The sequence below is a fragment of the Denticeps clupeoides genome, chromosome 8 (assembly GCF_900700375.1).
Source record: "Denticeps clupeoides chromosome 8, fDenClu1.1, whole genome shotgun sequence".
Classification (NCBI taxonomy): Eukaryota; Metazoa; Chordata; class Actinopteri; order Clupeiformes; family Denticipitidae; genus Denticeps; species Denticeps clupeoides.
In genome coordinates, this window is record NC_041714.1 from 6,464,738 (window position 1) to 6,488,448 (window position 23,711).

The window sequence follows — 23,711 nt, forward strand, 5'->3', positions numbered from 1 at the left end:
TGGTTTTATGAGTGCAAATACTGAGGACCTGAGGTAACCAGCAGAGTTGGAGAACTTTGTCTCGCACCCAGTACCAATTGAACACTTCATTGGCATAACAAATAATCAAACCAGATCAGACTTGTGGTTTACATTTACATTTATGGAAATTAGGAAACGCACTTAACCAGAGTGACTTAAAGTCAGTATTTACTACGAAATGCTTGTGAACATGTTATTCAGCATATATTCATCAGCTTTAATGTACTACCTCAATACTACATCATAATACAGAATACATAATACATACATAATACATAATACATAACTGGACTGCAATAATCTCTATATGCCATCCACCTGGTACCTGCCAGTGGATCACCAGCTTCCTGACAGACAGGAAGCAGCAAGTGAGGCTGGGGGAGATCACTTCTGGAACACGGCCCCTCAGTACTGGTGCCCCTCAAGGATGTGTCCTCTCCCCACTGCTCTTCTCCCTGTACACCAACGACTGCACCTCCAGAAACTCAACTGTAAAACTCCTGAAGTTTGCAGACGACACCACCGTCATTGGGCTCATCCAGGATGGTGATGAGTCTGCATACCGACAGGAAGTTGAGCGGTTGGTACTCTGGTGCAGTCAACACAACCTGGAGCTGAACAAGCTCAAGACTGTGGAGATGACGGTAAACTTCAGGAGACATCCCTCAACATTGTTCCCCCTCACTATATCAGACAGCCCGGTGTCTATTGTGGAGACCTTCAAGTTCCTGGACCTGAAGTGGTAGACAAACATCTCCTCCATCCTCAAAAAGACCCAACAGAGGATGTACTTCCTGAGGCAACTGGGGATGTACAGTCTTCCACAGGAGCTGCTGATCCAGTTCTACACTGCGGTCATTGAGTGTGTCCTGTGCTCCTCCATCACCGCCTGGTATGGAGCAGCCACTAAAAGAGACAGGATCAGGCTGCAGCGGACTGTACGGACAGCAGAAAGGATCACCGGTGACCCCGAAAATCATCTCAGACCCCTCACACCCTGGTCACAGGCTCTTTGACCTGCTGCCCTCTGGCAGATGTTATAGAAGCCTGCAGACCAGGACCAGCCGACACAGGAACAGCTTCTTCCCCCTCGCCATCTCCCTCCTAAACAGCTGATACTGTAAATCCCCTCCATCATTGCACAATGCACTTTATGTTCACTTGTATATAAGATGTATTTTTTTTTTATAATTTTTTTTTTATTTTATTATTTTTTTTATTTATTATTTATTTATTCATAAAAAGTAGATATAGTTATTTATAAATCACAAACAAATCCACAACTTGTACAATAACACCACATCCTTGCACATTGTTGTTGTTGTTGATGTTGTTTTTTCCTACACTGTACTTGAGAGACACCATCTACCGGAATCAAATTCCTTGTATGTGCTTGGACTTACTTGGCCAATAAATACGATTCTGATTCTGATTCTGATTTTCTGGATAAATCTCCCTGAACATCCCAGGGTTATCCAGTGCTGACCAGAGGATGGGTTCCCCTTTCTCTCAAGGATTCTTCCTTTTTCCTTGCCACTGCTCACTAGAGTGTCACGTCCATGCGGGCATGACGAGGCGGGTGAACGGAGAGGTGGACGAAGAGTGACGAGGAGACGAGGAATGAAGGACGCTTTCACCTGACATCACGAAACAGGGGTTTTAATGGTGAATCACAAGACAGGGGAGACATCCGAGACGTAGACACTGGTGAACATGGAACATAACTTCAAAGACCTGACAGCGGACAGAAACGAACAGGGCAGCTTTATTCAATTAACACAGGTGAAAACGATTAGGGAACATTACACATGACAACGGATCCCGGACCGGAGTAACCCCCATTTCGGACCGGATCGTGACACTAGAGGTCTTGACCACTGCTCTACTGTGAGGCATTTGTACATTGTAAAAAGTGCTTTATAAATAAAATGGGATTTATAGTATAAACTGTAGTTTCTCCTAACCAAGAGCCGTCAAAAGAGTCAACGATGCAGTATCAGTACAGTGAAAGATTACATGAATGAGCAGATGATGGACCTTATTATAATTTAAATGGAATATCCAATAGATATGCAAATCCTGGATGTGAAAGAGCATCTTTCATTAAACCGTCATTATATCTGGGTCAGGCATGTAACATGAGGTCGAGTGTCTGGCAATGTCAGGAGCCAGCATGCAAACATTTTCAGTCACTTGAGACGCTCACACACATTAGCATTCGTCACGCCCTGCAACAATCAGAAATAATGAAGGCATGCTCTCCTCACAACCATGGACAAGTGCAAGAGGAACAAAATGAGCCGTCGTGATACTGATTGATTCTCTCTTTCGTTACCCATGTCCGATTGGCTGCATTCTGCATGCAAAGAAGCCACAGGAGAGGGCGTGCAACGAATTACGAGGTAATCAGAGGTGGTTTCAGGGAGTCACATTTGGAGAGCTCTTTGAACTCCATCAAATGTGACTTCACATCACTGTGCCAGCTGGCCTGGCCTCATCGGAACTGTGAGGACGCACTGAGAGTTCAGATGACCAAGTCCCTGCTGCTATTAATGCATGCAGAACTGTATTTACATTTCTAATGCAGTTATGTGACCATAACCTTCTGCGGGAGATGAATTACATGTTGGGAAAATCAACAGTTTATTACATGCAATGAAAATGATGAGAAAATAATACACTGCCAGCTCATACATGTATAAATATTCACACACGGGACTTTTTTCCCAAGCTTCGCGACTATTGAACAACTATTGGAAATATTCGTAAGACCTACAGATTATGCAGCAATTTTTGTATGACATGATATGACTGTGAATATAGATTCACAGATGAGGTGCTAGTAACGTCAGACACAAAGTGTGGCTCCAGACTCCACAACCATGTTAAACACCGCCCTCTTGTGGAAATAACACGTTGAAGAGGACGTGTGTCACTTATTAAAATGTAATACATCTGCCAAGATTTCCTGTCAAGTGAATCAGGAAACCATGTAGAATTTTATTTGTTTTTAATGCTGCTTATCAAATGGAACAAAATGTTATTATTAATATTGTTGTTGTTTATAAAAACAATTATTCTGTGCTAAATATTGCATCAAATACCATTTTTTATTTCAAATGAATATTTTCTCTGCACCACAGAGATATGATGAGAATGCCATTTCCTGAACTTCCTGAACCCTCCATTCACTGCAGCCGAGCACCGATTGGCTGCCTGACACGGACCCCTTTCCGCTACGCCACGCTCAGCACTCCACTCTGTGTCAGCCTGAGGCTCCTCCCCCAGCGACCCCTCGCTTCTGCATCCCACCCACTGTGTCGCCGTTCCACCCGGCGATATCCCGTCTCTGCTGCACCGTACAGGGATGCGGGGCCTCCTGGCCAAACACAGCTGAATCATCCTCCGCCCGATTCTGGCTCAAGCCAAAGCAAGGTACGGTTTTTCATTATTGTCACGTTGGTCCGGTCATCACCCAGGACAGGGCAGTTGGGGGCAACACCAGAAACAAACAGCACTTCCCACCCTCGTGTCTGAAGCTTAATAAAGCGTAATAAAGTGTTTCTGCTGAGCCACCATGCATGCTAGCCTCTGGCCATGTGAGGGCTTTTCCCCCCTCTGAAGCGAGCGAGGCAGGAAATCACAGTCATATGATACAGGCCGGTGGAGTTAATCAGCAGACGGACTGCGTCGGGCGTGGAAGTAGTAGCTGGAAGGCTGGTTTAATGCTCTGCACTCTGCCCTTTGGCAAATATGGTAAGTTTTCTTTTTTGTGTTTGATGAATTACGATCGTATTCATGTCATTTCTGCACATTTCAGTTGGGTTTTCGGTTTAGGTGAGACAGAGTTAATCATTGAACAGGGTCAAGAATGCATTGACTTCTGAATACCTGCAATGTGATGTTTTCTTTCACCCCGAGCAACTCAACATGTATTTGGTAAATCACCTCACTTTTGCCGTGATGGTGAGGCGCAGAAGAAAATAACCCCTTCTGACAACATTCACCGGTCTGTGCTGGTGACAGCGGCCTTGTTTTGCTGCTGCAGTCCAGACTGTCGCCTACAGGTGGTGGAGGAGGTGAACAGTGAACAGTGAGGTGGACCTTTGACCAACTTTACCCGGATCTGCGCCGATGTACACCTCTCCGAGCCTCCACCGCTGGGACGGTGACAGCATGGAACATCTGGCATACAGCCATGGTACGTCACGAAGCATCACATGCCTCCATACTGGAGCCTGTTAATTGTTTTTTAATGATCAATCCTACTGGTGTAATTTAATTTCCCACTTCACTGTTTTATGTGTGTACGTTATGACAAGACAGGGCCTACAACGCTTCACTGGTATTTAATTCGCTCCCGAGGAGAAAGCTCTGCGGCTCTCCTGCCACACGCCGGCAGGCCGCCAGGGGGCAGCAGAGGCCGCCGCTCGGCAGCAGGGTGACGTAGCGCCGCCGCTTCTCCGCTTTTGTGTCCCCGGGGCGTTTCGACGCCGCCCCTCGGTCGCAGTAGGACTCGGGGAGAGCGGCGGGTAAACAGCTCTGCTCCGCGCCGGGAGGGGGGAAAAGACCGTCTCGTTCCGAACCACGCGTCGCCGCGTTCGGGAGCTCGACGCCGTAGACGCGCGCAGGATGTAGGTAGCCGGGCCCGGAAGAGGGGAATCTCCCCGGACAGGGTGGCTTCGGACCCGGCGTTGTTAATGAGCGCCACCCGGGACCCTCCCGCCCCGCTCGCTGTCAGGTGAAACACCGTCGCCAGGCTTTTCCGCGATGGCCGCGGCCGCGGAGCACGACTTCAGCTTGGCCGAGGCGGAGGGCAGCAAGGAGAAGGCGCAGGTCTTCGGCATCCTCCGGCTGCAGGAGGACAGGTCTGGCGGGGAGAAGGCGCTCGGTGCCGGTGCCGCCGCCGCCTCCAGCAGCAGCAGCAGCAGCAGCAACACGAAGTCCGGGGATGGGAGGTGGCAGGCGCCGATATTCGCCCTGGCGAGGAAAGCGTCCGAAACCTTCTCGGGGAGCATCCATGTGCTCCCCAAGGTGGCGGAGCACAAAAGCGCCGCTTTCCCGGAGGACTGGGGCGGCAGGGGTGAGTTGGGCGGCGGTGACGTGGGGACGGGCCGCCTGGGATGACGTCATGCCACCTTCACATTTCATTTGCAATTATCGTTGCGATCAATTGACGATTTGTGTTGCCCTTTGTAGTTATTCCACTGGCAGGGTCTGATTTAGTCCGCATGGTGTTCGAGGGATTGCTCTACCAGGGCTGACATTAAAATAATAGCTTGTCCCCACCCATCCCCGGCTGATGCTGTCACCATGTGACCAGTGTGTCCCCTGACTCTGCTGTGTGATTGGTCTACAACACAAAAAAATACTAAAAAATCAGGCACAGCACCAGCAAAAAAATCTTTTATTTTTTCTCATTTTTTCCCCAATCTTGTTGTATTGTAAAAAAAAAAATCCTCCGTTTTAGGTTCATGTCGTCGTGCTGTAATCCTGCTTCTGCTTTTCTCGGTGAACATGGCCACAGGGACAGGACATGATCAGTGTGAATCGCTGCCACGCCATGTTGTGCACTCTCTGCACCCCGCCCCACCAGTCCCCCTTCCTCAGACCCACTCGGTGTATTTACAGCAGGATTTACATTCATTCGTGCTTTCGGTATAACTGTCTTGTTGTCTCTGTCCAGTGACAGTAAGGGTTGCATGAAACAGGAAATTCTGTAGTTTGACTGTACAGTGTTTCACCGGCGCGTGTTTAATGGTTTAATTTGTTTCTTGATTCATTCAGATTTGGAGCCAAAATTCCCCGCACCACAGAGGCTGATAGCTTGGAGGAAATTAATTTGTGCCAGTCAGGAGCCCCAATATGACAGACATTTACAAAACCGCATGCAGATCCAGTACACCGAACTTAGAAAGACCCCACAATTTTGGAAGCCCGGCATCTCCCGATTATCAGTAGCAGGTCCCTGACGCCAGCAAAATATCTACAATGTCCTGGGAACGTTGTAACGAGACAAACATTACAAGATTATAGCCTTACATTTTGTTGACAAAACATTCAAGCAAAAGGAAATATATATTTTTTTCATTTGCATTTTTTAGGGCCTTATAAGTTACATTACACATGTAACTTACTACATATTAGAGGTGCGAACCTTCGCTGTCTTCATGATTCGATTCGATTACGAATACCATGTCATCAGTTCGAAGTCGCAGTGCATCCCCTCGATTTTTGTACATTACTTCACATTATGTTTTCAAATAATATCAGTGGGATGAGACGAGATACAGCCACCAGCGGGACAACTTTCTAACAAGGTTTTTAACAAGCAACGTCATTATGATATAATTCGATCACTGCATCGATGCAGAATCATTCACCACTGCATCACGATGCCTTGATTATGAGATTCATTTGTCAGTGCACAGTGGGGTTTGTTTTGGTCAAATTAGACATTAGGCTTGTTAACGTCATAAGTAGTGTACCACTGTATACCAGGCTGCTTTCATGATGTGTGTCTTGTTCGTTCCATTCCAGCCTACCAAGACCCCATGGCGGTTGAACGTGCCAATCTACTGAACATGGCCAAGCTGAGCATCAAGGGTCTGATCGAGTCCGCTCTGAGTTTTGGCCGCACTTTGGACTCCGATTATCCCCCGCTTCAGCAGTTCTTCGTGGTCATGGAGCACTGCCTTAAACATGGCCTGAAAGGTATTTTTCATGCTTTGAAAAAGGCTTGTGTGTAGGGAGGGTCTAATACTTGGCCAATGTGTGTTATTCAGTTTGACAAGAATTTATAACGTGTTTTTCCTTCTCAGATTGCTGATATAATAAGTAATAAAACATACAGTGGGTTGCAAAAGTATTCAGCCCCCTTGAACTTCTCCACATTTTGTCACATTACAGCCACAAACATGAATCTATTTTATTGGAATTCCAAGTGAAAGACCAATACAAAGTGGTGTACACTTGCGAAGTGGAACAAAAATCATACATGATTCCAAACATCTTTTACACTTAAGTAGGGCTGCACGATTTGGGGAAAAAGACATATTGCAATTATTGAGATCAATATTGCGATATGCGATTGCGATATGATAAAGGGCACTTGCTTGTATATCAATGAAAAGTTGCATACAAATTACTAATAGTTAAATGTTTAATTTCAAAACATACAAACTACTTATAACAACTTGAAATGCCCAGTGCTTTCAAAATACAATATTCTACTAAATTAAATAATCACAAAAAAGTATTTACTTAAAAAAAACATTACTGTCGAACGACAAACCCTGGTAAGGCTAAACAACTGTTTTGATTATATTTGGATATTATAAAATCCCGTATTATAGTTCTTACGTTGAACCAAAACGTTGTTTGGAGGCTGACTTAAACACAGGGATGCATAGCTTTGCTAGCTGTTCCCTCCATAGACATGTATATGCTTCACGCCACAGCAGTGCCTATCGCAATATGGCGGCGACGTTGACGTACGTGTACCCATATGTTATCTGAGTCACGAGTCTAAGGTCTCCATTGAACCGAATCGAAAGTCATGTGACCAAACACGTCACATTTAAATTGCAGCTTTTTGCGTTCATGTAATCGCACAGACTGACATCGCGATTATGATTGCGATTAGATTAATCGTGCAGCACTACACATAACTAACTGAAAAGCGGGGTAAGTGCATAATTATTCAGCCTTCTTTGGTCTGAGTGCAGTCAGTTGCCCATAGACATGCCTGATGAGTGCTAATGACTAAATTTACATTTACATTTACAGCATTTATCAGACGCCCTTATCCAGAGCGACTTACAATCAGTATTTTACAGGGACAGTCCCCCTGGAGCAACTTAAGGTTAAGTGTCTTGCTCAGGGACACAATGGTAGTAAGTGGGATTTGAACCCGGGTCTTCTGGTTCACAGGCGAGTGTCTTACCCACTAGGCTACTACCAGTGCACCTGTGTGTAATCTAATGTCAGTACAAATACAGCTGCTCTGTGATGGCCTCAGAGGTTGTTTAAGAGAACATTGGTAGCAACAACACCATGAGATCCAAAGAACGTACCAGACAGGTAAAGGATAAAGTTATTGAGAAATTTAAAGCAGGTTTAGGCAACAAAAAGATTTACCAAGCCTTGAACATCCCACGGAGCACTTTTCAAACGATCATTCAGAAATAGAAGAAGTATGGCACAACTGTAAATCTACCAAGACAAGGCCTAAATCCAATCAAGAATCTGTGGCAGGATCTGAAAAACTACTGTTCACAAATGCTGTCCATCTAATCTGACTGATCTGGAGCTGATTGGCAAAGAAGAATGGGCAAGAATTTCAGTCTCTGGATGTGCAAAGCTGGTAGAGACATACCCTAAAAGACTTTGTATTGGTCTTTCACTTGGAATTCCAATATGATAGATTCATGTTTGTGGCTGTATTGTGACAAAATGTGGAAAAAGGGGGGCAGAATACTTTTGCAACCTACTGTATATGCAGGTTTTAGCCCTGATGCTGTTGTGTTTATCTGTGGTTACCATGCAGAATTGCATATATTTATGGTTGGGGCCAAGTCATGATAAATAACCTGAAAGCGACTCACACACCATGAAAAAATTAAGTAAACTAGCAGCAGCAGTGGGGACAATAGACAGCTTCGCACTCAGCTCTCTATAGTCGTGACCAAAAGTTTTGTGAATGATACAAATACTGGTTTTCACAAAGTTTGCTGCTTCCATTTTTTATTATGACAATTCGCATATACTCCAGAATGTTATGAAGAGTCATCAGATGAATTGGGGGGGACCCGTCCAAGAACAGTTTGGTGAAGAACACTCCAGCATGATGGAGCACCGTGCCATAAGGCCAAAGTGAGAACTAAGTGGCTCAGGGACCAAAACGAATTGCAGGCAAATTGCAGAGGTCTTGAAAAAAGGGCCAACACTGCAAATATGGACTCTTTGTAATGTAACTGTCAATAAAAGCCTTTGAAACTAAAATGCTTGTAATTATACTTCAACACTCCACAGTATTTGTGTCATTCTCCAAACTTTTGACCACGACTGTACTTCTTCATTCTGGCTGATTTGAAGTCATTACTTCACACACCCAGGTGTGTAACACAGTAACTACAGAATAAGGTTGCAGATTAATGTACAGAATAATGTTGCAGGAACCTCAAGTTCCTGGTTCTCCTCTCCTGTAACACTTATTATTCCACCCTGTTCCAAACTATGAGCTCCAGTGTCTCAAGTGGGTTTGCCTTTTAATTGTCTTCCTTAGTGAAGAAGTCATTTCTTGGCTACAACAAGTCTCTGTGGGGGCCGCTGGAGCTGGTGGAGAAGCTCTGTCCTGAAGCAGGAGAGATTGCTGCCAGCGTCAGAGATCTCCCAGGACTCAAGTATGTTCTCTTTTGTTGTTTTTTTTTTCTTTTGGTTTATAACAGTACTGTCCCCTGCGATTCTTGTGTCTGGCCCAGTGAACTTGTTTTATGTTGGGAAGGTCACCTGGTTCATGAAGAACGTTACAGTTCCTCCTTGGCTTCTCAGTACAGACTCGCTCTGAAAGAGGAAGTGCTTTGAAATCACAGAGGAGGCTCAGCACTTAGTGACTCTGATGGACACGTTTCCATTTGATGGCATTAGTGCTCCAGCAAATCTCTGGTGCTTTTGTTTGATCCGCTAATTTGCAATCTACTTATCATGCATTTCCCATTGATTCAGCCATATTAACCGTATTCTGCCTATTCACACCATCCTGCCTATTCACACAGGCCATCCTCATTCAGGTGCTGAAATATTAATACTCACTCAACATTGGAGTAGAATTCGTCCTAAAATGTGCTGTATATGTGTTTCTTGTTCCATGCCAGGACCCCTCTGGGAAGAGCGAGAGCCTGGCTGCGTCTGGCACTCATGCAGAAGAGACTCGCAGATTACCTGCGTTGTCTGATAACCAGGAAGGACCTCCTGAGGTAACGGGTGGATACAGGGCCAAAGACCGCGTTGCTCTTCTTTACGTGAACTGCGAATGAAGGGAAATGAGACCTAGACAGGAAGTGGTTTCAGAGTCTGGTCCGACATCTGCACTCTGACCAGGGTCCTCCTGTATTTCTATTCTGATTATTATAACCGTTACAGTCATTTACGTTCCTTTCGTTTACACCTTCTATATTAATGATGTGCTATATTAACAGGCAGACACTGTGCTTCATATTTATCTGAGTGTGTCTTGAGTGTGTTGGGGGTTTGTGTGTGACAGCGAGTTCTACGAGAGCTCTGCCGTGATGCTGGAGGAGGAGGGCGCCGTCATCGTCGGGCTTCTGGTCGGACTCAATGTGATTGATGCAAACCTGTGTGTGAAGGGAGAAGACCTAGACACACAGGTTAGTGGCCGCCTTTTCACTCACAGGACACTGCGGGTGGAGATCGCAGTGTGTGGAGATCAGTTTGCTTTTTCAGCGTTTTTTTTTTAAATGTTTTTTTCCTCCCCAGCTCCTTGAGTCAGGTTTTTGCAGGAAGCACGGCTCAGAGGTTGTGTTGTGTAACACGCTGACATGCCATAATCCAATGTAGTGAGGATGGATGTGTAAATGTGTGTAATTAATGTTTAGTAAATGTCAAGTCGTTTGATGCAGTCATCTCGCAGACCTAGCTGAGGAATGTTGTTAGCTAGCGGATGGTGTTTCAGATGGCCTTTAGTGGTGTGAACCGTCACTGGTCTCACGATTCGATTTGATCACTATTATCAATGCGGCCCCGTAATCAGAAGGTTGGCAGTTCGAATCCTGATCCGCCAAGGTGCCACTGAGGTGCCACTGAGTAAAGCACCGTCCCCACACACTGCTCCCCGGGCGCCTGTCATGGCTGCCCACTGCTCACTCAGGGTGATGGGTTAAATGCAGAGGACAAATTTCAGTGTGTGCACCGTGTGCTGTGCTGCTGTGTAAAACATGTGACAATCACTTCACTTCACTTCTATCACATCTATTCACATCACAATTTGCTACAATGAGCGCTCACCTGACGGCAGAAAAGGCGCCGAGAGAAGAGCGGGACTGTAGCAGCGTTGGAGGGCTGTGGGGATGCAGCAGCGGTAGTAGAGTGGGGGTGCAGCCGTCCAACACAGGGAAACAGTTTGTGGGCTCTTTTGGCCATAGGAGAGCTGCATGAAGAAGCGGGGCTGGGTGCTTGGGTTTCCATGGAGTAGCTGTAGGAGAACACGGCAGGCTGGAGAATAGTCGGGCAAAAATGGTTGGTACCAGAAGACAAAAGCTGTAGGATCGTCTGGGGCGTGAAAAGTCATGAAATAAATACTTCCCGGTTTGACATGGGTCCCGCCTGCTTCCGGGTCGGTTGCATGGGGTGAGCGTGCACGCCCCTGTGGGCCTGGAGCTGGGGTGGCAGCCGTGACAGGACTTCCCCCTCTAGACCTGGTGCCAGATGGGCCGGGCGCTGCAGGATGGGTGTCATGGAATTCCTGGAGGAGAGAGGGATCCAGGATGTCACGACAGGGAACCCAGGATCGGTCCCCCGGGCCAGCGGACCATGAAGGTTAGGGTGCCATGCACCAGGCGAGGAGGGGGAGGCTGCGGGGTTTAGGACAGGAGAGGTGAGAGCCTTCCGCAGAGTTTTGGCTGAGATTGGCACTGGGAGGCCCCTGGTGGCGACCCCCATAGGATAACTCGGGTGGTACAGCAAGGCACGCTGCTGGTCCACCCATCACCTCATGGCCTCCGCACTCCGACCCAAGGACCGATGAACCAAGGCCCAGGTCTGTTGCAGCTCGCCAACGCACTGATTGACGACCAGAACCGGACGCTCGGTGGTGTCGATTGGATAACAGGTGTATTGGTGACCCGTGGACGGCTTGAAGGGTGAGTGGAGGTCCACATGATGTCCACTGGAGGTCCATAGTGGCGCACCACTTCACGAATCATGATAGAAGCTGTCTCGGCGGCTGTGGAGTGTCTTGGCAGAGACAAAGTTTGCAGTCTTTGAGAAACAGTCCACCAGTACCAGAACCATAGTCTTCCCCATAGTCTGGGGCAGTGGTGGCCTAGCAGTTAAGGAAGCGACCCCGTAATCAGAAGGTTGCCGGTTCGAATCCCGGTCCGCCAAGGTACCACTGAACAAAGCACCGTCCCCACACACTGCTCCCCGGGCGCCTGTCATGGCTGCCCGCTGCTCACCAACGGTGATGGTTAAAAGCAGAGGACACATTTTGTTGTGTTAACGTGTGCTGTGATGCAGTGTTTCACAAGGACTTCACTTTCCCTTGTCAGAGAGGCATGCCGGTTACAAATTCCATGGAGACGTGTGACCATGGCCTGTGGGGCCGAGAGAGTGGCAGGAGGGGACCTTGGGACCTGTGTGCAGCACAGACGGTGCAGGCTGCCACAAATTCTGTGATGTTAGTCGGCAAACCTGGCCACCAAAAAAACATGCTGGATCAATGCCTGGATGCGATGTCATCCGGGGTGTTTGGCCAGGGTGTCATTATGTCCCCACTGGAGAGCATGGGGCCAGAAGGTAGCCGGCATGTAGGTGTGACTGGAGACCACTTCCTACAGGAGGGTCCACGATACGGGGGCCGGGATATAAGAAGCAGGAATGATTGGGTCCGGGGTTTGGTCTTCATTCTCCTGGTTGTGCTGACATGACAGAGCGTGCGGCCATGTAAACTACTGTTCAGTGACAGCCATGTAAATTAATGGCTGTTCAGTGATTTGGATATTAAAAAGAAATAATAGGAGTGTCATGCAATACTTTTATTTTGTTTTACACAGGTTGGTGTTATTGACTTCTCCATGTACCTGAAGAATGACATTGATGACTACAGAAGTGAAGAGAGGTAATGTAACCATGGATCTTTGAATTTTCATAGATGAAAATTACAGTATTTATTTATTAATATTCTGGGACAGCAGGTAGTATGCAAATGTAATTTTACTCTGACCTTTTTCAATAGAAATGGACAAATAGCCGCTATTTTGGACCAAAAAAACTATGTTGAAGAACTGAACAGGCAACTTAAGTAAGTGACATTTTTTTGATGCACAAAACTTAAAATAGCCTCTAATGCTCTATTAGATACTCTACAGCTATATGTTGACATTTTATCTGTATTCATATGTAGTGGGTATGGAAAGTATTCAGACCATCTTAAATTCTTCCCTCTTCAGCCATTTGCTAAAATCATTTAAGCACATTTTTACTATTATTAATAAACACAATGCACCCCATATTGACAGAGAAACACAGAATTGTTGACATTTTAGCAGATTTATTAACAAAGAAAAACTGAATATTACAATATCATAAGTATTCAGACCCTTTGCTGCGACACTCATATATTTCTTCTGATCATCCGTGAGATGGTTCTACACCTTCATTTGAGTCCAGCTGTGTATGATTATACTGTTTGGAATTGATCAGGAAAGCCACACCCCTGTATATATACAGGGAGTGCAGAATTATTAGGTTGTATTTTTGAGGAATAATTTTATTATTGAACAACAACCATGTTCTCAATGAACCCAAAAAAACTCATTAATATCAAAGCTGAATGTTTTTGGAAGTAGTTTTTAGTTTGTTTTTATTTTTAGCTATTTTAGGGGGATATCTGTGTGTGCAGGTGACTATTACTATGCATAATTATTAGGCAACCTAACAAAAAACAAATATATACCCATTTCAATTATTTATTTTTACCAGTGAAACCAATATAACATCTCCACATTCACAAATATACATTTCTGACATTCAAAAACAAAACAAAAACAAATCAGCGACCACTATAGCCACCTTTCTTTGCAAGGACACTCAAAAGCCTGCCATCCATGGATTCTGTCAGTGTTTTGATCTGTTCACCATCAACATTGCGTGCAGCAGCAACCACAGCCTCCCAGACACTGTTCAGAGAGGTGTACTGTTTTCCCTCCTTGTAAATCTGTAAATGTGTAAATGTGCCCTTATTACACCCCGCACTGCACCTCGTTTACTCCGAGCCTCCAGTACTGCTCGCCTGGTCCCTCCATCTCTGAAGGTAAAAGGAAAACATTCATCTAGACTCTTCTCCGTCTTGGCCCCTCGGTGGTGGAATGAACTTCCCCTCGAGGTCAGAACAGCTCAGTCACTGAGCACCTTCAAACGACAGCTCAAGACCTTCCTCTTTAAAGAATATTTTAGATTAAATTGTAATTTTCTTGTTGTCGAACTTTGTGTACAGAATCTACAACAGAGTGAATTAAATAGATGTATTCATAGTTGGGGTCCTAGTGAACCGGAATTGATCTCTTCATCGATGGTAACTTGAAAGCACGTTGTAAGTCGCTCTGGATAAGGGCGTCTGCCAAATGCCGTAAATGTAAATGTAAATCTCACATTTGATGATGGACCACAGGTTCTCAATGGGGTTCAGATCAGGTGAACAAGGAGGCCATGTCATTAGTTTTTCTTCTTTTATACCCTTTCTTGCCAGCCACGCTGTGGAGTACTTGGACGCGTGTGATGCATGAAAATCATGTTTTTCTCGAAGGATGCAGACTTCTTCCTGTACCACTGCTTGAAGAAGGTGTCTTCCAGAAACTGGCAGTAGGACTGGGAGTTGAGCTTGACTCCATCCTCAACCCGAAAAGGCCCCACAAGCTCATCTTTGATGATACCAGCCCAAACCAGTACTCCACCTCCACCTTGCTGGCGTCTGAGTCGGACTGGAGCTCTCTGCCCTTTACCAATCCAGCCACGGGCCCATCCATCTGGCCCATCAAGACTCACTCTCATTTCATCAGTCCATAAAACCGTAGAAAAATCCGTCTTGAGATATTTCTTGACGTCTTGATGTTTCAGCTTGTGTGTCTTGTTCAGTGGTAGTCGTCTTTCAGCCTTTCTTACCTTGGCCATGTCTCTGAGTATTGCACACCTTGTGCTTTTGGGCACTCCAGTGATGTTGCAGCTCTGAAATATGGCCAAACTGGTGGCAAGTGGCATCTTGGCAGCTGTACGCTTGACTTCTCAGTTCATGGGCAGTTATTTTGCGCCTTGGTTTTTCCACACGCTTCTTGCGACCCTGTTGACTATTTTGAATGAAACGCTTGATTGTTCAATGATCACGCATCAGAAGCTTTGCAATTTTAAGAGTGCTGCATCCCTCTGCAAGATATCTCCCTATTTTTGACTTTTCTGAGCCTGTCAAGTCCTTCTTTTGACCCATTTTGCCAAAGGAAAGGAAGTTGCCTAATAATTATGCACACCTGATATAGGGTGTTGATGTCCTTAGACCACACCCCTTCTCATTACAGAGATGCACATCACCTAATATGCTTAATTGGTAGTAGGCTTTCGAGCCTATACAGCTTGGAGTAAGACAACATGCATGAAGAGGATGATGAGGACAAAATACTCATTTGCCTAATAATTCTGCACTCCCTGTATATGACCTTACAGCTCACAAAGCAGGTCAGAGCAAATGAGAATCATAAGGTCAAAGGAACTGCCTGAAGAGCTCAGAGACAGAAGTGTGGTCGACGGAGGCCACCTGCCCAATACAGTCCAGATAGTGAAGCATGGTGGTGGCAGCAAAAGATGAATTCTGCCAAGTACAGGGATATCCTGGACAAAAAACTTCTCCAGAGTGCTCGGGACCTCATACTGGGCCAAAGGTTTATCTTCCAACAAGACAATGACCCTAAGCACACAGCTAAAATAACAAAGGAGTGGCTTCACAACAACGCTGTGACTGTTCTTGAATGGCCCAACCTGAGCCCTGACTTAAACCTTACTTAAACATCTCTGGAGAGATGTAAAAATGGTTGTCCACCACGGATCTGCAAGGAGGAATGGCAGAGGATCCCCAAATCCAGGTGTGAAATACTGTACATTTAACAGTTTAAAACTGTGTACATCAATGAGGAGAAGAGTGAAACATTTAAGTGGGTCTGAATACTATCCGTAACCACTGTAAACTTGATGTGTAAGTTTGCTTATGTATGGACTGTTGCCTGAGATGAGCAGTGAGGTATTTTGAATTCAGATTTCTGTCAGATTGATATTCAACGATGTTGTTATGGAATTTTCACAGTTCATCAGTGCAAGGTTTGCAAGGACGAGTTGACTCTCTGGAGAAGTCCAACTCTAAACTCATTGAGGAGGTGAGAACTCAAGAGGACTAAGTAGGACTACGAATGAATGTTAGTGATGGCTTGACTCTTTGTTGACCAGTGGATCCCGTGTTCTAGCTTGCCATTGCCAAAAACAACATCATTAAACTTCAGGAAGAGAACCACCAGCTTCGCTCTGAAAACTCAGTCATTGTGATGAAAGCCCAACAACGTCTTGAGGTACGGTGTGTTTTCATTCTTTTGTGAAACTGATATTTTAACTGAAAACCTCATGTGGTATAGGAGAGTAAAAGACATTTCTTCAAAGTTCATATGAAACAGCAGTATAATAGAAAACTAAAAAGTTGGTATCTGTAATTCCTGTATTCAGTTTGGATGGAGTAGTGAGGGGTGGATAATTGGTGGATGGATGAATTTACATGTTATGTATTCAGGCAACCCAGGGTGACGTGGATGTTGAGCTGAACACGTATAAGCAGTCCAGACAGGGCCTGGATGAGATGTACAACGAGGCTCGAAGGCAACTGAGAGAGGAGTGTCAACTACGGCAGGTCAGGACTACAAATTTGCTGAAACTATTCTAGAGTGCAGCAGACAAGATAAAATGTGCACGTCTAGAAAAAAAAGAATAAATTCTAAACCTAATTCTAAATCTTCGTAATAAAAAAGATGGGCTTTTCGTGTTTGTGAAATTGTCAAGAATGAAATCTCTGTCTAAACACACACACACACACACACACACACACACACACTGCTGCCAGGCTGGAGTAAAAATAAGTGTCAGATTCTACATGCACTTCAGGAATTGGGTGGATCAGACTTTGGCTTGCAGGGACTGCCTTCACAAGATTAATTAGCAGAGAGGCCTTTTCAGTTCATTACTTTCCTTTTTCAGCAACATGCAAGATGTTCCACCAGACTTTATAAAAGTATTACACATTATGTTACTAATTTTGCTGCAGGATGTAGAGAATGAACTGGTGGTGCAGGTGAGCATGAAGCAAGAGATGGAGATGGCCATGAAGCTTTTGGAGAAAGACATCCACGAAAAGCAGGACACCCTCATCGGCCTCCGACACCAATTGGATGAGGTCAAAGCCATTAATGTGGAGATGTACCAGAAAATGCAGGTATAACCAACCTTATTCGAGTGGATGTGCCACAGTCTGTTTTCTGGAATTCACATTATTAATTTGTAAGATCTGCACGTTTTATTGTATTGAGAATGTTGTAAATAATAACTTAACTCAACTTAAACCATGAAGGGATTGAAGGACTCTGGCCAGTCATCTTTACGTCTGCATTTTGAATGAACATTATGCCATATGGCAGAGAACAAATCTCTGTTACCATAGCAAAGTGCTGAAAGAGCAGCAAGTCTGGGTCCAGAACAGGGCGTTTCTTTCAACAAAAGTTACATTCGGTATAAGCAGGATAATCCACTTCAACAAGGTGTCCATCAATGGATTCTGATAAATTTCTCTCACTCTGTATGGTGTGCATATACCTCATATAATACAGAAATATGCGCTTGTTTGTCTCCAGGGGCAAATCCATTTATTAAAAAACATATTACGTTCAGGACGCATTCGCTGACCTATTGTTTGTGTCGTATCAACAGTCCTCTGACGACAGCTTGAAACAGAAGAATGAAATGATTGCACGACTAGAAGAGAAGACCAATCAGATTACAGCAACAATGAAGCAGCTAGAACAGAGGTGAGAGCTTTACTGCTAGACGTCATTTTACATTTAATTTGTTAATCTGGAACATGCCTTATATGTCCGTTTGCGAGATTTTGGCATGTACTTTTTGCAATTCCTTTGCATGTCCGTATTGGTAGGTTTGGCCGTGAAGCATCTGCTTTAGCGCTTTGTGTTTCTCGTGTGAAGTGGTCCCACCAGAACCTTGTCATGTTTCAGTCAACATGGACCCATCCCTCCCTGTCTTTGTCATTGCTTTATCGCCATCTTACCTGGACTGTTTCTATGACTGCATTGCTGAACAGTTTCTTATGGCTTTTGACATGGGAATTCACTGATATTTACACCCTCTTTCCCTTTTTGTTCTTCCCTTTTTTTCCCCCCTTTTTCCATCTTCTCTCCTCCAATTCATCTCTCGTGTCTCAACACTCGACCCTCCTTCCCACCCCTGATATACCTGCTGCGTCCCCGCAGCGATAAAGATCTGCTGAGTCAGACGAGAACCCTCGCCATGTCTTTCGTAAAATGTGCCAGCACCGATACTGAGCACCAGTACAAGCTCGTCAAAGACATTTCCTTCTGAGTCCTAACATTCACTCGTCCTCTGTCAAGCTGTTGTTAACATGCAGTACGTTGTAGACGTTACGGGTTGGCTGTACTCTGGATCTTCGCTTTCCTACTCCCTGAAATGGCCTTCTTTTTTGGGACTCGTCAGTTTCCATGGCCTGTGGAGCTTTTATAGAATCTGTGACTATTGTGGTACTGTAACATTAATAAAACAAGCATAAAAAAATACAATTTCAAAATATCTGTTGGACTACACACTGATAATTAATATAAATGTGTGTCTTTTAACATGTTGGCCAATAAAGTTTGATGTTTTGAATCGAATTAAGTGGTGTCTTTTGTGAAGCTCTGACAAAATTCGGACTCGCACAATGCCAGTTTGTCCCTTCAACTTGTCTGGCTGGGTGTCTGCTACTTCTCTCCTGTCTGGCTTCTCCTTTTCCCCCATTTTTGGTTTCTGTCGTTGGTTTACATTTCACCCCCCCACCACCACCATGTCCCCTTGTGATGGGATCCCTCGTTTTACCCATTCGGTTTGAATTACACCAGATTACAGGAGGCCGAGAAGGACCGTAGCCAGGCCGAAGACGGCATGCGGAAGTTCAAGCAGCACTTTGCCAGCAAAGTGGACGGTGTTCTGAAACAAATCACCCAGAGGGAGAAGCAGATGTGAGTGTTTCAATAAGACAAGTCTTTTCTGATATTAACGCTGCCATAAATATTCAAATGAACCCGTTCTTCTATTCTCAGGCTGCAGATAGAGACAGATCTGAAAATTGAACGCGAGTGGCGACAGACCTTACAAAACGATCTGGAAAAGGAACAGAAGACTGTTCTTCAGCTGCGAACAGAAGCCCAGCAAATAATCGGACTCAAAAAAGTAAACCTTCCTTCTTTTTTTAGTTCTAAACATCATTTTATTTATCTCATAGGACATCATTACTAGCAATTTTGAAAGGATCACACTGTACTTTGAGACTCCTACATTGTAGCTGTCCTTGTGTAGACACAATAACCATCATGTCTAGTTAACAATGGTCCTTTTGAAAGAACCTACCTTGGATAGCTGACATGGACTAGCTGATCTATATTGTGATAGGTGGGATGTTTTGTTTGTGTGTGTGCGTGTGTGTGTGTGTGTGTGTGTGTGTGTGTAGGAGTTTCACAGGTTGCAGGATGAGAACAGGCAGCTTAAAGGCGTTTGTGAGGAGCAGGAAAAAGCACTGGAGGAGCTCGGCTACAAACTCAGCGAGTAAATATTTGCTGTCCCATTCTCTCACTGTCATTGTTGTAACACAGTTGTTAAATGTGCAAATTAAATTATGCATCATGCTTATTAAATCATATTTCCAGATCCAAATTGAAGATTGAAGACATCAAAGAAGCAAATAAAGCTCTTCAGGTAGCTCTTCTGACATGAAAACATTCCTTGTGTTGATGGTGTTCATGTTTTGAGTATAACTAGTAAGCCTGGAATCAAGCCTTTTTCTTCCATTGATTATCAGGAAATGTTCCTGATTATTATTGGTATACATGGATGGAAATAAAAAGGTGTACAATCCACCAACCACTAACTTATAATTCACAGTGGCATTTTACTGTCATACGAGGAAGCACCAGTAGATGGAGCTGCCTGTCTGTGATGATGCTTAATAACACACAAGGCATATAGATTGTATTTCACACCGTTGTGGTCTCCGAAAGCCATTGTTCCAGAAGATCAGCTGAATTAATAGTAAAATAGTATGCATATTATTAATCAAGCTGAAATGTTTCAAATTTAAATGTTCAGATATTGATGTGTCATCTATATACCAGTATGAATGACATCCCTAGTAACTAGGCAAGTTAAATTAGACTGTATTGGTCCCTTTAATTATTCCTTAGTGAATATATTTCTTGCTTTCACTTTTGGTTATTTGCATGTGGTTTGGATGTTTAAATTAGCTTCAAGCTCTCACCAATCTATTTCAGGGTGGCCAGGTGTGGCTGAAGGACAAGGATGCCACACACTGTAAACTGTGTGACAAGGAGTTCTCCATTTCAAGAAGAAAGGTTGGCCACAAGTAGAAAGCAGAAGTAAAACTGATCTTGTATTCAGTGCATTATTTTACAGAACAGATCAGACATACCATTATAAAGAATTGTACATATTCATTAAGTTTCTGAATTGTACATAAGTTTCTGAATTGTACATATTCATTAAGATTATATTATTCAAATCATACAAACATGATACTGACTTTTCCTAACGTGACAGTTACTTAATGTAGAACACATGCATCTAATGCAATGCAGATATTCATTAAAGTAGATTTAACTTATTCTTTTTTTTCCTTTTTCTGGAGAAGCTGTACAGGCAATTGGCAGACACACCCCTTTATTAGAAGCTCCAGTTCAGATGCACCATCAGGGCCATTTTGTTCCTGTTCTACTGGTTTTGATTCACTGTTTTTCATTCCGACAGCACCACTGCAGGAACTGTGGTGAGATTTTCTGCAACGCTTGCTCAGACAACGAGCTGCCCCTTCCTGCCTCGCCAAAGCCTGTAAGAGTGTGCGACACGTGCCACGCCCTTCTGCTCCAGCGCTGCTCCTCCACTGCCACCTAGGGGACAGGAGGAAATGGGAGGCGTTCTTACACTACACACCTGTGAAGAGCTGTGTAGAGCATGCAGTATAGCTCTATAGCAGGACCACTGCCGCGATGGAAACGTTCCAGAGCTGAAGTATACCTCTCTCTGTTGAGGATGAACACACAAATTCTCATTACTTTATGTGTAATGAAGGTCAGAATGGAGGGTTTTCAGTATGAGTTGGTTGTTATTAATGCTCAGTATTCACTTGTGCCTAAAGGTGTAAGCAGCCAAAATGTGTGTGACATTTCAGCAACATTTCCATTGTGGGATGGAAAGTAAAAATGTATTATTATCTACGGCCGTCAGCGTTAATGTGTAAATCGCCATGATTCATCAGGAAACCTGAACTTAATAATATTATTGTCGCAAATTTTGAAGACAATGGAGGACACAAGTACAATCTTGACCTTTATTATAAATATAGATGGACTTGAAGAGGGATTGAAAGCAAAAGTGGCATCATTTTTCAGAGGAGAATGTTATATGCCCAGCCATCTTTATTTAACAAAGAAACATTCCCCACTAGATCGTCCACATTCTTACTAAATGAACCAGTAAATAAAGTAAGTGTGAACCATGTGATGAATTTTCACTAGCATCAGGTAGTACAGTATTTCTTAAATATTGAAAATTGTGGACTAGTTTGATTTTGTACACCACCCTAGCCTCTTGAACGCTGAAGCGTGTTCCACAGTGAATTTCTCCACATCATTACTCATTGGCCTTGGCCTTTTCTAAATTCACAACTGCGTGGTCAGACATGAATGTATACATTTTTTTATGTAGGCAATTTCAAATTGTCCTGATCAGAATATCCTGTTTCTGATGCATGCCTATAAGAGCATTTAGGGAGGAGGGAATGTTGAGAGCTTTATAGGCATCTGTGCTGCTTGAATTGCCTTGTTTTTGTCCACAGAATTGTCTGTCTGTCAGATCCTTCAAAGGAATCTTTTGAAAAAAGCATTATATGAGTGCTACAAGCGACCTGACAAGGAGCGGGCTGACTATGAGTTCTTCGTAGTGCGATCTGTCCCACAATTCATTTCCTCCCAGCTTTTACACTGCACTGTATCAACAGAAAGGCTTTGTTCAGAGTCACGGCCTATAATAACGCAGAAAGGCCGAACACAACGGTTGTATGTGTCAACAGGTAGAAATACAGGATATGTACAGTACAGGCCAAATGTTTGGACACACCTTCTCATTCAATGTGTTTTCTTTATTTTCATGACCATTTACATTGGTAGAGGTCGCCACCTGAAATGCTTTTCCAACAGTCTTGAAGGAGTTCCCAGAGGTGTTTAGCACTTGTTGGCCCCTTTGCCTTCACTCTGCGGTCCAGCTCACCCCAAACCATCTGGATTGGGTTCAGGTCCGGTGACTGTGGAGGTCAGGTCTCCACTTTTTGTTAAGTACATAACTCCACATGTGTTCATTCATAGTTTTGATGCCTTCAGTGAGAATCTACCAACGTAAATGGTCATGAAAATAAAGAAAATGCATTGAATGAGAAGGTGTGTCCAAACCTTTGGCCTGTACTGTACATGTGTGTATACATGGTTTAGTTCATAATGCAAAAGTTACAGCCGGATATGGTATAATTGCCATCTCTTTAACACCCTCTGCAGGATCCTGCCCCCCGAATTCAGACGTAACCATTTTCACTTTTACTTCTGCTTTGAGCTGCCCTGTGGCGACACTCTCCTTGCTTTTTCTGCTGTGTGTGTGTTTTCGTTCCTCTGCATTATTAGGGAAGCTGCATGTGCCGGTTCACTCCTCTACTGTTAAAGGTACAAGGTTTGGACACCATCAAAAAATGGGGGTTCCACCCCTATCAATAACAATGAATTTTCTGCAGTGTGAAAGCGGCGTGGATAGACAGACGGTGACACGCGCCATTATGTTCTGTTTATTATAACAGTATTGGTTACGTCCACAGTGAATATGAACCATGCAGACGTGATAAAACAAAGCTCTGCTGTCTCAGCACAAGTCGCACTACGGGCACACTTGACTCTAGTACATTTTTTTTCTAGTAAAATTTTTCAAGATTTTGCCGGACTAACTTCATGAAATACCTGTAGTCAGCATATCAGTGATGTAGAAAGCAAAGCCCCCATCTTTCTAATGTTACACCATGTTTCTCACCGCATGTCAGAGACAACGGAAGCGCTACTTACGCTTTTCTCCCTCCATCCTTGCCAGAAGTTAAGGATCCTGCACATTTTCAGTCAAGTAAAAACGGAATTATCGAACCCATTGGCTCCGGCTCTCGGATCGGTTTCCTTCTAGTTTTTAGAGTGGTACCAGTCTCATTTAATCCATGTTCATCTTTTTTCTTTTGTTTCTTTTTACAATTTCATAGTGAGAATGTCAGAAAGCCAGCTGTATTATTCGTGTATTTCTTCATTTCCAGCTAACAAAAGGCAGGGTTGTAGGCATTCTGCTGTGGATGCGGATCCCGGCAGACAATAATCTTGTACAAAATGGAAAATTATACAATGCACTTTGAACCAACTTCCAAACTATCAAACCAACGCCACAGGATTTGTATTTGAGAGAATGTTTCAAGGTTGTGTGATTGTATTTTTGGACATGAATATGAATCCAGGGGTTGTATATATATTTGTGTATTTATTTTCTATGCATGCCAAGGC

General features: G+C 44.2%; 1 protein-coding gene across 6 annotated transcripts; it reads left to right on the forward strand.

Annotated features, from left to right (window-relative positions):
- The first annotated feature begins 3,316 nt into the window (after positions 1–3,316).
- Positions 3,317–21,644, forward strand: rufy2 (RUN and FYVE domain containing 2). 6 transcript variants are annotated; one of them, XM_028989584.1, is made up of 19 exons: positions 3,317–3,456; positions 4,048–4,222; positions 6,562–6,735; positions 9,308–9,425; positions 9,897–9,998; positions 10,286–10,409; positions 12,813–12,877; positions 12,995–13,060; positions 16,106–16,175; positions 16,263–16,364; positions 16,580–16,696; positions 17,108–17,275; positions 17,767–17,864; positions 18,966–19,085; positions 19,167–19,296; positions 19,574–19,668; positions 19,770–19,818; positions 20,391–20,471; positions 20,884–21,644. In XM_028989584.1, the coding sequence occupies exons 2-19, from the start codon at positions 4,156–4,158 to the stop codon at positions 21,025–21,027; spliced, it is 1,890 nt and encodes a 629-aa protein (XP_028845417.1). In that variant the 5' UTR covers positions 3,317–3,456; positions 4,048–4,155; the 3' UTR covers positions 21,028–21,644. The 6 variants fall into 6 exon arrangements, with proteins under 6 accessions (XP_028845417.1, XP_028845420.1, XP_028845418.1 ...); XM_028989587.1 differs by having other exon boundaries at positions 3,360–3,456; positions 4,089–4,222; XM_028989585.1 differs by lacking the exon at positions 3,317–3,456 and adding an exon at positions 3,662–3,777.
- Positions 21,645–23,711: the final 2,067 nt, after the last annotated feature.